The sequence below is a fragment of the Acinonyx jubatus genome, chromosome A3 (assembly GCF_027475565.1).
Source record: "Acinonyx jubatus isolate Ajub_Pintada_27869175 chromosome A3, VMU_Ajub_asm_v1.0, whole genome shotgun sequence".
Taxonomy (NCBI): domain Eukaryota; kingdom Metazoa; phylum Chordata; class Mammalia; order Carnivora; family Felidae; genus Acinonyx; species Acinonyx jubatus.
The window spans coordinates 5,194,211-5,205,118 of NC_069388.1; the positions used below are offsets into that span (position 1 = coordinate 5,194,211).

Sequence of the window (10,908 nt, forward strand, 5' to 3'; positions counted from 1 at the left end):
TGGGCTGGAGGAGGGCTGTGGGGTGGGGGGAGTACCAACCGGTGGCTGCGGGTGAACTTGGCCATGCGGCTCTGTTCTCAGTACCCGAGCAGCTGGCTTTAAAGGTGTCTGCAGTCAGTGCCCTGGAGTAGGCAGGCTGGTCAATCAGGTCACGTTCCGCAGACCTTCCAGAGAACGACGTCTCCGAACAACACGAGAAGCTCTTCTTCCGGAGGCTTCTAGGATTTAGAGGCTCCGAGCCCCGCCTTGCAGGGCATAGCCCAGATTCAGTAGGATTTCTGTCCCCCTCGTATCTGGTGCTCTCAAAGTCAGAGTCCGTTTAGGAGCCTGCTGGAGAGGCCAGTGTTGAGGCTTGGGGGAAGGTTCTAGATGAGGGATTCTTGGATTGGTAAAGCACGCCCAATGCCTGGACGGGAAGGTGAGCAGGAAAGGAGTGGGTGGATGGGCTTTGTAAGCGGATCGAGCCATATAGAAGTCCCCGCACCCCGGCCCCAGTCAAGCAAACACAGGGAGGACTGTGACCAGTGACGCGTGCGAGCTGAAGGGGGAAGGACCGTGTCTCCGTGGAGGACAGATGACTGAGCATGGCCCCTCCTGTCCTGCCCCCTCCAGGTCTGCTCCTCAGAAACACCCACCAGCTTCCACAAGCCTCTTACAAACTCTCCTTGGGGCCCGGATGGAGGGGCCTGTGAGCATGCTGGCTTTTCCTTCTGGCACTCTCTGACCACCTGGATGCCCCCACTTTCTATACCTACCTCTATCCCTCATTTGCAGGCCCTGGAACAAAGCCTCAGGGCCCGTCAGGGACCAGAAGCAAAATGTTAACCAAAGGGTCAATATCACATGTCCACGGTGGAAGGAACACGGCCTGGTTTGGCCAGCTCGGCTGCTGTAGGTGCTGTGACAGGGTGGCTGGGGCGGGTAAGTGGGGGAGGTTTTATTTTATTATTTTATTTTATTAAAATTTTATGTAAATCCGTGTTAACAGTTAGTGGAATAATGGTTTCAGGAATAGAATTTAGTGATTCATCACTTACATGTAACACCCAGTGCTCATCCCAACAAGTGCCCTCCATAATCCCCATCCCCCATCTAGCCCATCCCCCACCTACCTCCCCTCCCAAAACCCTCACTTTGTTCTCTGTATTTGAGACTTTCTTATGGTTTGCCTTCCCTTCTGTTTTTATCTTATTTTCCTTTCCCTTCCCCAATGTTCATGTTTTGTTTCTTAAATTCCACATGAGTGAAATCATGTATTTGTCTTTTCCTGACTGACTTATTTCGCTTAGCATAATACCCTCTAGTTCCGTGCACGTTGTTGCAAATGGCAAGATTTCATTCTTTTTGATCATCGAGTAATATTCTGTTGTATGTATGTATATATACAAATACATATCCATACGCCACATTGGACGGACGATGACAGGTAGGATCAAAACTGACAATAAAGGGCCCAGACAAAATTTGATTCTTAAAATTCAATCACGTTGTTTTTTAAAAACCATACGTAGAGATTCCCAAGGTATCAAAACAGAATTCAGAGACTCTGTTTTGCCTTATTCATTATATTAGCCAGGAATGAGTGTGTCAGGAGAATGTTCTGGAGGGGAGGTGTTGATGAACTGAAAATGTCAAGGGGCTGTTTTGTGTTCTTTGCAACATCCCCTGAGCAAACGTGGAGGGGAGCTGTATCTGCAGAGGGGGGGCTGGGGAGCTCCTCCCTGCGCTGGCTTCGACATCAGCGGCCTGGTGCTCGGCCGGCAGGTGCCCAGCGGCTGGCCTCTGGACTCAGTGGATGCCTTGCTCCGGCCAGCTTAGCTCTTTGGCATACGCCCCTTTGCAGCTCCTGATCTCAAAAGCGTGCGCCAGACCCTTGTTCAGGCTTGGCACCCCGGCTCTCCAGCCGATGAAGCCCTGGGTCGTCTTCGGGACTGGCGGGGACGGAAGGATCTGGAATGGAGACGTAGGGGGTTTAGCCACCTTGGGCTACAGTGACACGGGGCGTGTCCACCGAGGCACCAGGATCAGCACGTGAGGCCCGATGGGGAAAGGACAGGAAGGTCTCCCTAAGTGAGGTGCACCCAAGGTATGCACGCTCCGGTCAGCTGGACCCCGAGACTCGCTTCTCGCCACAAAACCATGAAGCCAGGGGTGATTCTTTATCTGGTCATGCCTCACACACTGACCCATGACCTTCAGGAAAGTAATTTTTTTTTAATAAATGTTTTTATTTATTTTTTGAGAGAGCGAGAACAAGCGGGGGACAGGGAGACAGAGGATCTGAGAAGGGCTCTGTGCTGACAGGTTGACAGGTTCACAGCAGCGAGCCCGATGCGGGGCTCGGACTTAGGAACCGCGAGAGCATGACCTGAGCTGAAGTCGGATGCTCAACCGACTGGGCCACCCAGGCGCCCCTGGGAAAATAATTTTTATTTGATAAAAGAGCAAAAAGAAAAAAAAAAGTAAGGTTCAGAAATATCAGGGCACCTGGGTGGCTCAGTTGGTTAAGTGTCCGACTCTTGATCTCAGCTCAGGTCACGATCTCCCGGTTTGTGAGTTCGAGCCCCACAGCCGGCTCTGCGCTGACAGCACAGAGCTCCTGCTTGGGATTCTTTGTCTCCCCCCTCTCTCTTTCTCTGCTCCTCCCCTGCTCTGTCTCTCTCTCAAAAGTAAGTGAACATTTTAAAAAAAGACATATTAAGTTCACATCCCCCTTTATAAAATATGTAACAATATTGTCGGATGGTATCCCGGCGGTTACAAATACTCCCGTTTTCCTCAGGAGGCTTTATGAAACGTGTGTGCATGCACCCACACTCCCCCGCCCCCAAACTGTAGAGGCTACAAGAATGAAAAGTGATAGAATATAATTAAAGACCGAAGGAAAATGAGGCTCTGTCTGAAATGAAAAACCACCGTTTTGTTCGTCAATTCCCTGGACAGACTTGAAATATTTGGAAAACGAGGGCAAATGTTTACGTTAGTTTCTCCCCTTCCATTTGAAATAAGGCCCTGTTCTGCCTCAGGGCTTTTGTACGTGCTGTTCCCTTTGCCTAGAAAGCTTTTCCAGGGCTGGCTCTTTGTCATCCTTCAGTCCTCAGCTCAAAGGGCATCACCCTGTCCTCTGTTATCCTCTAAAACCTCACCTGTCTCTTTCCTCCATGGCATTCAGCACAGCATCTAACAATTGTGTTGCTTTTCTTGTTTCATGTGGGCCCCCCCTCCCCACCCCCTTGTCTTTTCTTCCTGTTTACCACTGTTTACCCAAGCAAGCCCCTGGCACCCACCAATAGCTAACCGTCATTGGAACTCTCTAAAACCCACCGGGTAATGTTTCAAATCCTTCGCAGGTGTTCTCCCACGGAACCCCGACACTATTCCCTGAAATAGGTGCTTTCGTTAACCCCCATTGTACAGGGGGGAAAGGAGACACAGGGCAATCGGACACGCACAAGACCACGCAGAGGGTGAGCAGCTGAGCAGGATTTGGATCCCGGTGGTCTGGGCCCAGTCCTTCCCCCGCCCCGGTTTCGGGCCCAGCCCCTAGAAGTGTTTGCTGAATGACGGGACCAACCCCATCCTTTTCTCGGCCGCCCTCTGCTTCTGCAGCGCTGGACGCAGAGGTCCTCGCGAGTGTCGTGTGGGGACAAGTAGCCTGATGTGTTCCCCGCACGGGGGCTCCGACAGGGCCTGGAAACGGGCCTCCCCCCTGCTGGGCGCCACCGCCTCCTTACCTACCGCGGACACAGTTCCCTGCAGGGCTCATTTCTTACTTAGGAAAATAAGTATTCAAAACGACTTGGCGAACCTTGATGTATTTCTCCACTGGGGTCACGGGCCGGATGCGGAATCGCTCGGGAAGCTCGATTTTGGGCTTTGGGGTGAGGGGTTCTTCGTCACCCTTGAGCAACTGAAACACAATCCCCAGAGACAGGAAGCCTCAGACTGAGGTTGGTGGGAGCCGTCTCGTCCCCGTCCCCCCGGGAAGGCCGCCGTTTGCAGGTGACCGAAGCAGGGCTCAGAAACGTTGGGGAGCTTGGAGGAATCACACCGTGAGAAAGGGGCAGACGGCACCGACAGCTCAGCCTTGGGACTCGGCGCTTGACTGCCCTGCCTTGTATCAGCTTTTACACCTGCTAATTTATACTCCCGCGTCGTAATTTGGGAAAACCTCACAGGTTATGGACTCAAAAACTTGCCAACAAGCTTCCAGGACCAGTCTTTAAAATATTAGAGGAGAGTCCCCATCCCCGCTTTTAATTTTTAAAGCGATTTCGAACTCCGAGATCCCAATTTAATTACATGTGAGGAATATTAATACAGACTCTTTTTATGCATTTTGTATTAATAAGGACTCATCTTATGCATAAAATCTCAAGTTGTAGAATTCTGTAAGTATTAAAAAAAACTCATTAAGAGTGGCATAATTTGAAAGCTAGCGGGTGGGGTGAATTACGAATGGGGTTACACGGCCCTGAATCACGAAGGTTTGGAATTATGTGATTCTTGTGTCGTTCCACAGTCCCTCCCAAGAAATGTGGTCTCCGGGTTGTTGTGTCCTGGGGGTAGTTTGAAAGACTGTGGTCATGGGGCGCCTGGGGGGCTCCGTCGGTTGAGTGTCCGACTCATGGTTTTGGCTCAGGTCATGATCTTGCAGTCCGTGAGATCAAGCCTGGCGTCAGACGCTGGGCTGACAGTGCAGAGCCTGCTTGGGATTCTCTCCCTCCCTCTCTCTCTTCCCCTCCCCCACTCGCTCTCTCTCTCAAAATAAATAAATAAACATAAAGAAAGAAAGGTTGTAGTCTGGTGGCCACCGTCCCACTGAAGCCCATGCAAGCATTTTACATCTGTAAGGTGATTTACAGACCCGAGCCACTACTCAAGAGTCAGATTTCATTTCTTTACTTAAAATTTTTTTTTTAAAGAAATATTTTTTTTCTTTTTGAGAGAGCGAGCGAGCCAGAGAGGAAGTGAGTGGGGAGGGGCAGAGAGAGAGGGAGGGAGACACAGAATCCGAAGCCGGCTCCAGGCTCCGAGCTGTCAGCCCCGAGCCCGACGCGGGGCTCGAACCCGTGAACGGCGAGATCGTGACCTGAGCCGAAGTCGGACGGTCCACCGACCGAGCCGGCCAGGCGCCCCTGGCCAGATTTCATTTAAACGTGTGGGTTTCTGGACTCTCTTGAGCCACGGGGGATCTGCACTTCTGTCTACCAAGTAGCACTCAGCTGAGCTGATGAGCTCTGCATGGGCCCAGGGGTTTCTACGTCACATCTACCACTGCCTGGTAATTACGCCTGGCCCTTCTGCCTGTTCCTGTTACCCGGCTGGTTTAGGAAATACCTAGAATATTTCCCCGGTAATCCCTATATATTCACCTAGCTTCTACTTCTCGTCCCATCTGAACTACACACTCACCCAATGAGGCCGCTTGAGGACTAGCAACCCATTTGACAGATGGGTAGTCTGAGGCCAAGTGGCCCTGCAACCAGGCAGACCAGTTTCTCCCCTTGGTGCTTCCCTGTATTAACTGTATGACTTTGCAAGTCTTGGAGCTCAATTTCTTAATTCATAAAATGGGCATAAAACAGCACTCCCTTCTGTGCAAGAGTTGTTGTGTGGATTAAACGAGCCGGTTCGGATGAAGCACCCAGAACATGGCTGGCTCGTAGTAAGTGCTCAATAAATTCGCGAAAGGAAGGAACCTATAGGTTTCAGTTACCGGTTTTCGTATACAACACTCTGTTTAACTTTATTCTTACAAATTATGCACTTCCTAACCATTTATTCTTTGAAATAATCAATTCTATAACCTCTGGGCTCATAAAATCTCTATTTACCTCCTCGAGAGGGGTTGCTAAAAATCCCCAGTTCTGGGCCCAGTTTTGCCGCGCTTCGGTTTCAGCTTTCAGGCGGTATTTCCTGAAAAACAAAACAAAACAAAACAAAACAAACAAAACAAAAGGTCCTAAGTGCTGGGCGGCATTGGAAAAAGGTTAAAGTAGCAAACTCTAAAAGGTCCACTGGGGAAAATTTTACTTTTTTCCATGCGTGTTATTCACTGAACTATGCCTCTGTGCCAGAAAGGGAGCTGGGTGCCAGAGGGAGCAGGAGTCCCGGTCTCTGGGGACCACGAGGGGTGACAGGCGTCTAAAGAACCAGAGGTATGGGTTGGATGGCATGCTGGGGACAAGACTTGGGGCTGGCTCTGCCCGAGGGGCCATCTAGGTATTAGAATCCTTATTTTGGTGAAGTGAGTGAGGTGGGGTGAGGCGTCTGGAGCGCAGAATTTAAGGGGTGCTCACTTCCAGGTTCTGGCAAGTGCAGAGCCAGCATGGCCTGACCTTGAGAATGAGCCCTCCTTAAATACTGCCCCCCAGGTCCCCCACTGGCCCCGCCCTAATCCTGGCCCTGCTTGTGCTCCACAGTAAATATGATTTATATACAGTGACCTACTAGTTGAGGGCTGGTGTGTCACATTTTGCGCACATCTAATTAAACATTTACTCATTTTGACTTTCAAGCTTCTTTTCCTCTTTTGGAATCAGTATCTGCACCCCCATCCCACCCCCACCCCCCCACCCCTCCAGCGCCCAGTGTCTCGACCGTTCTGGAGGTCCCGAACAAGCTTTCTGCCCTGGGCACTGAGCATCTAAAGCAGAGTCTAGTCTAATGGAGATATAATGTGAGCCTCAGGTATGAGCCACGTACATAACAACAATTTTCTAGAAGCCACACTAACGAAAAAGTGAAAATAAACAGCTGAAGTTAATTTTAATAGTAGTTTCTTTGGGGGGTATGAAATCTTCGAAATCTGTTGTTTATATTACATTTACAGTTCGTTCCAATTTGGGCCAGCCACTGGCTCAGTAGCCGCTTTGGATGTTGGACAGAACCGTCTCAGGGTTGAACCGGCTCTCTTCACACAGGAGGGGGCATCTGATTTGGGTCCTGAAGGATGAGTATGAGTTTGTCTGGTGGAGAAGGGACGGAGGGGCATTTTAAACGGACGGAACATACCTGCCACAGCAGTCTTACAGGTGTCTGAGACAAAGATAAAAACCAATGAATAGCTGTGTATTTTATGGCAAAGGATCCTGGCTTCCCATGGACAAGAGAGAGGTAAAGTTTCCTATAAAAATAAATTTGAGCCAAAAAGAAAGCCAGTTTAAAGAAAAATATGAAGTGATTAACGCAGGTTTTCCAAGGAAATGATAAAAATCAGAGAGATGGCCGGCAGGATAACTGAAGTTTACGGGTAAGCAATTATGCTTTATTGTTACTCAACTTCACTTACTTGCATCTAAATTAGTAACCTCCCATATTGGTGGAAACTTCAGAGAGATGGTATATTTAGCGATTCAATAGAATGCCGAATAAAAACACCCATTACAAATGTCTGCTGAACATAAACCTTTTAGAAAATGGATCGGTTTTTTACATTGAAATTTCTTACTATTTAAAAAGGCAGGAAAATCAAGAATGTAAAGAGCCTATGCATACCTCATTCAAATTAAGTATTAAGATATTTGTTTTATTATTTTTTTTGTAATTTGGTAAATCTTAAAAATAACATGTTGGTCGGCTCAACAAGCAAAGATTTGCAGATGATTGCAAAACCAGATGTAGTATCTTTTATCTTTCGTGGTGGGCCTAAGAGGAGAAAGGCTTTCTGGTGGCCCTCAGGTCCCTGACGTTGCCCAGACCACCTCCAGCGCACGGTCCTGGCGCCCGGAGGTCGACCGCTTCCGGGAGCTGGAGGGGAAACTGAGGCCGCCAGGTGTGCACGCTCGAGGTGGGAACGGCCCCGCCCACCGGGGTACGAGATCCCGGGCGTTACCAGATCTCGTCTTGGGCCACGAGGTTCATGCGCTCGGCCGCAGCGGTGCTGAGAGGTTTCTGCGTCATGTGGGCTCTTGGTCTCTGGGCTCCCGGCGGGCGCGCACCAGCCCTGGGCTCGGCGGCGTCTCGCGTCGCCAGGGAGACCGGTTGCCCAGCAACGCGGGACGCGGAGGCGGAGGCTGTGCTGCACCTGGCGCGGGGTGCCGGCGCGAGGCTCCTGCCGAGTCCGTGAGCCCGCTGCCCTCCTCCGCCCGCCTCCGAGCCCTCCGCCCACCACCCTGCCCACCTGCCTGGCCCTGGCGGCGGCGGCAGCCCTTCTGTGCAGGAAGCCCTAGGGAAGCCTCACCGCCTCACCACCCTCCCCCTTTAAAATTTAGGCCTGCGAGGCAAGTACGCACACCCACGAGTGTACCCATCCTAAATGTACCAAGCTTGATGAATTCTGTCACAGAGGAACGCACCCCCCCGAAGCCACGGTCTGGATTATCAACTAGGACCTTCCAGCCCACTCGCCTTGTCCACTTCTCTGGGGGGTGATTAGTTTCCCTGGCATTTGAACTTTGCAGAAGTGACTCGTCCAGGGCCCAAGGTTGTGTTTGAGAGGTTCATCCACCTTGCTGTGCGTGCCTGGGCGTGTTCTTTGTTCGTTTCCACTCCCGAAGTCTATCCTGCTGCAGCCGGGGTGGGGATTGGGGTTTTGGCCACCCCAGTGCTGCCCCGAGTATTCCTGCACATGGCTTGGGGAGAGCATTGCATATGTATGCATTTCTGCTGGTATTCATTTATAACAATCCTCTGCATGAAATGCACAGATAATATGGTCTGCACACCCCACACCCACACCCTCCTTCATGCCCATCAACACGAACCCTTCGCGACTGGGGTTCTCAATCGGTTCACTGACTGACTTGGTGATCTCCCAAGGTTTCCACCAGCGCACATTGTCAGAGGCCTGGAATTGGACACTGGGTCTAAGAGACAACAGTTAATGGACAGACTTGGAGGGCAGCGCGCCATGTTTTTTTGCCCAAGCAGCCAAGAGGTACACAGGTGCCCAGAGACTCATGGGACTGAGCGAAGGGGGTCAGCATGCTTCTGCTGAACTACAGGCCATCTCCGGGATAATTACCAAGGTCACCTGAGGGGGTGTGGGTGTTTTACCTTCCAGTTGGGTACCTGTGATTCTCCCTGGAATGTCTGCCTCCCTCCCTTTCCCTGACCTCCTTGCTCCCTTATCAACAGATTTGTGCTTTTACGGGGCTGTTGGGGGATGTATTTATATATAACAATGTTCTCTGCACCCAAGGCGTGTATATTTTTCTTGGCTGTTGGGAGGTGCTGGGTAGAGGCCCCAAATTGGGGTGGTCCCATTTGCCCACTCAGCCAAAACAGTGAGGGGGCCAGGCGGGGGCTGGAATTAGAGAGGATAGGTTAATTCATGAATGAGGTACACATTATGCCCTTGGCTGAGCAAGCTGGTGGGCCTGGTCGGATTGCCGCGGGCTGGACAAGTGTCCGGGTGGGCTCAGGGTTTTCTTTCAGGCCTTTTTTTGTGAGGCCACCATTCTTACAACAGGGGGTAAGTAATCTGGAAAGCGGTGTGAATAGTGGACGGTGGGGAGAGGAGGATCCATCATGTAGGAGGGCAAAGTCAGCTTTCCCTTCAGGAAGCTTCCAAGATGATTCTGTTAAAATGATTAATTAAGAGTAAGTTCACTTACTGAATGTCTCTGTATGCCGGGCTCATTCATTCCACAAATGTCTGCCGAGCACCTCTGATGTGCGCGGTGATCCAGGAAGGGACCAGACGGACTAAGTCGTTGCCCCTGCCCCAGGGGGAGGGGTGGACACGTCTGGAGGAAAGACAATGAGGCAATAAACAAATGCACACACCGGCTCATGCCAGGGAGACACGTCTGGCCCATAGGAGGCTAAATCAGGAAGGAGGTTCAAGGTGACGGGGAGTCAGGGGAGAGGTATGGGAAGACTATTGTGAGTGGGTAGGGAAGCTCAGGTCTTGAGCTGAGCCGGCCCCGAGTGTCTGGAGAACACTAAGGAGGTCAGTGCAGCTGGAGACGTTCCTGGAAGGTGTGGCAGGTACAGATACGGACAAGCAAGGACAGTGCCTTCCAGGAGGTCAGTCGAGTGGGGGCACAGATGTGAATGCCCCCAGATGATAATGCATCGTTTCGTCATTCTGGATGGGGTAACAGTAGGATGATGTGATTTAGAGCGTGCCCCTGATGAGGCAGGGAAGTACAGAGGCAGTGAGGAGTGAGTTGGGTTTTGAAGGATGAGTAGGAGTTTGCCAGTTCTGCCCATTCTCCTCAGAAATAGCTGCATGGGCCACCCTGGGGGATGGGTCTAGGATGAGAAGTGGTTGAGGTTCAAAGCCCAAGCTTTGGGACTGGATGTGGCCTCACGCCCTGCCTCTGCTGTGTTCCATCTCAGTGGCCTCAGGAAAGTTGGTTGACCTCTCTGAGCCCATGTCCTCATCTGCCAAATGAACTTGTAGGGGTCTGAGGAGGTGGCGTGGGGGGAGCAAGTGTGAATGGCTCTGCATGCTGCCAGAGTGGTTGGTGCTCATGAATAATGCAGAACGTCACCCAACAACCAGCCTACGGGTTGCCTCGGCATAGGAGGTGTCTTTGGCCAAAGTCACGAAGGTTTGAGAGACAGTGTGGGGAGATGGAAATGAGGCCTTGACTGAAGCTGGGCTTTGCTTCTTGAGGTTGTCAGTTTTGAAGAAGAGGCTGTGGGCGGCTGGTGGACTGGCCCGGAGGGCAGGATTCCTTCTTTCCTGAGAGGGGAGAGAGCTACACTCACCTGGGGCAGCCCCGTGGGCCTTCCTGAGGTGCCATAGTAACCGTCATGGCGCCAGCATTCCCTGGGCCCCAGCTGGATCCTTCTTTACATTCTCCAATTTCACGAAGGAGGGATTCCTTTGGTGACATTTTGTAGAATGGAAAACCGGCTTGAACAATTGGTGGGAGAGAAAGGATTTGAAGCAAACTTCAAAGGCCCTCGTCTGACCGTGAACTCTGGGTTTGGGGGTGACTCTTCCTCCCT

The 10,908-nt window shown here is 51.3% G+C and overlaps 1 protein-coding gene across 1 annotated transcript; it reads right to left on the minus strand.

Moving 5' to 3' along the window:
* Positions 1-1,492: 1,492 nt before the first annotated feature.
* On the minus strand, positions 1,493-7,964 carry CA3H20orf85 (chromosome A3 C20orf85 homolog). Its single transcript, XM_015086495.3, has 4 exons — positions 7,838-7,964; positions 5,838-5,919; positions 3,809-3,910; positions 1,493-1,950 (listed from the first exon to the last, which is right to left on the minus strand). Exons 1-4 carry the CDS (start codon positions 7,903-7,905, stop codon positions 1,789-1,791), a joined length of 414 nt encoding a protein of 137 aa, XP_014941981.2. The 5' UTR covers positions 7,906-7,964; the 3' UTR covers positions 1,493-1,788.
* Positions 7,965-10,908: the final 2,944 nt, after the last annotated feature.

Coding starts and splice junctions, on each gene's coding strand:
- CA3H20orf85 (XM_015086495.3), bottom strand. CDS start 7,905: ATGACGCAGAAACCTCTCAGCACCGCTGCGGCCGAGCGCATGAACCTC. Junction 3,911..5,837: donor TAGCAACCCCTCTCGAGGAG/GTAAATAGAGAT, acceptor ATTGTGTTTCAG/TTGCTCAAGGGTGACGAAGA. Junction 1,951..3,808: donor CAGTGGAGAAATACATCAAG/GTTCGCCAAGTC, acceptor TCTCCATTCCAG/ATCCTTCCGTCCCCGCCAGT.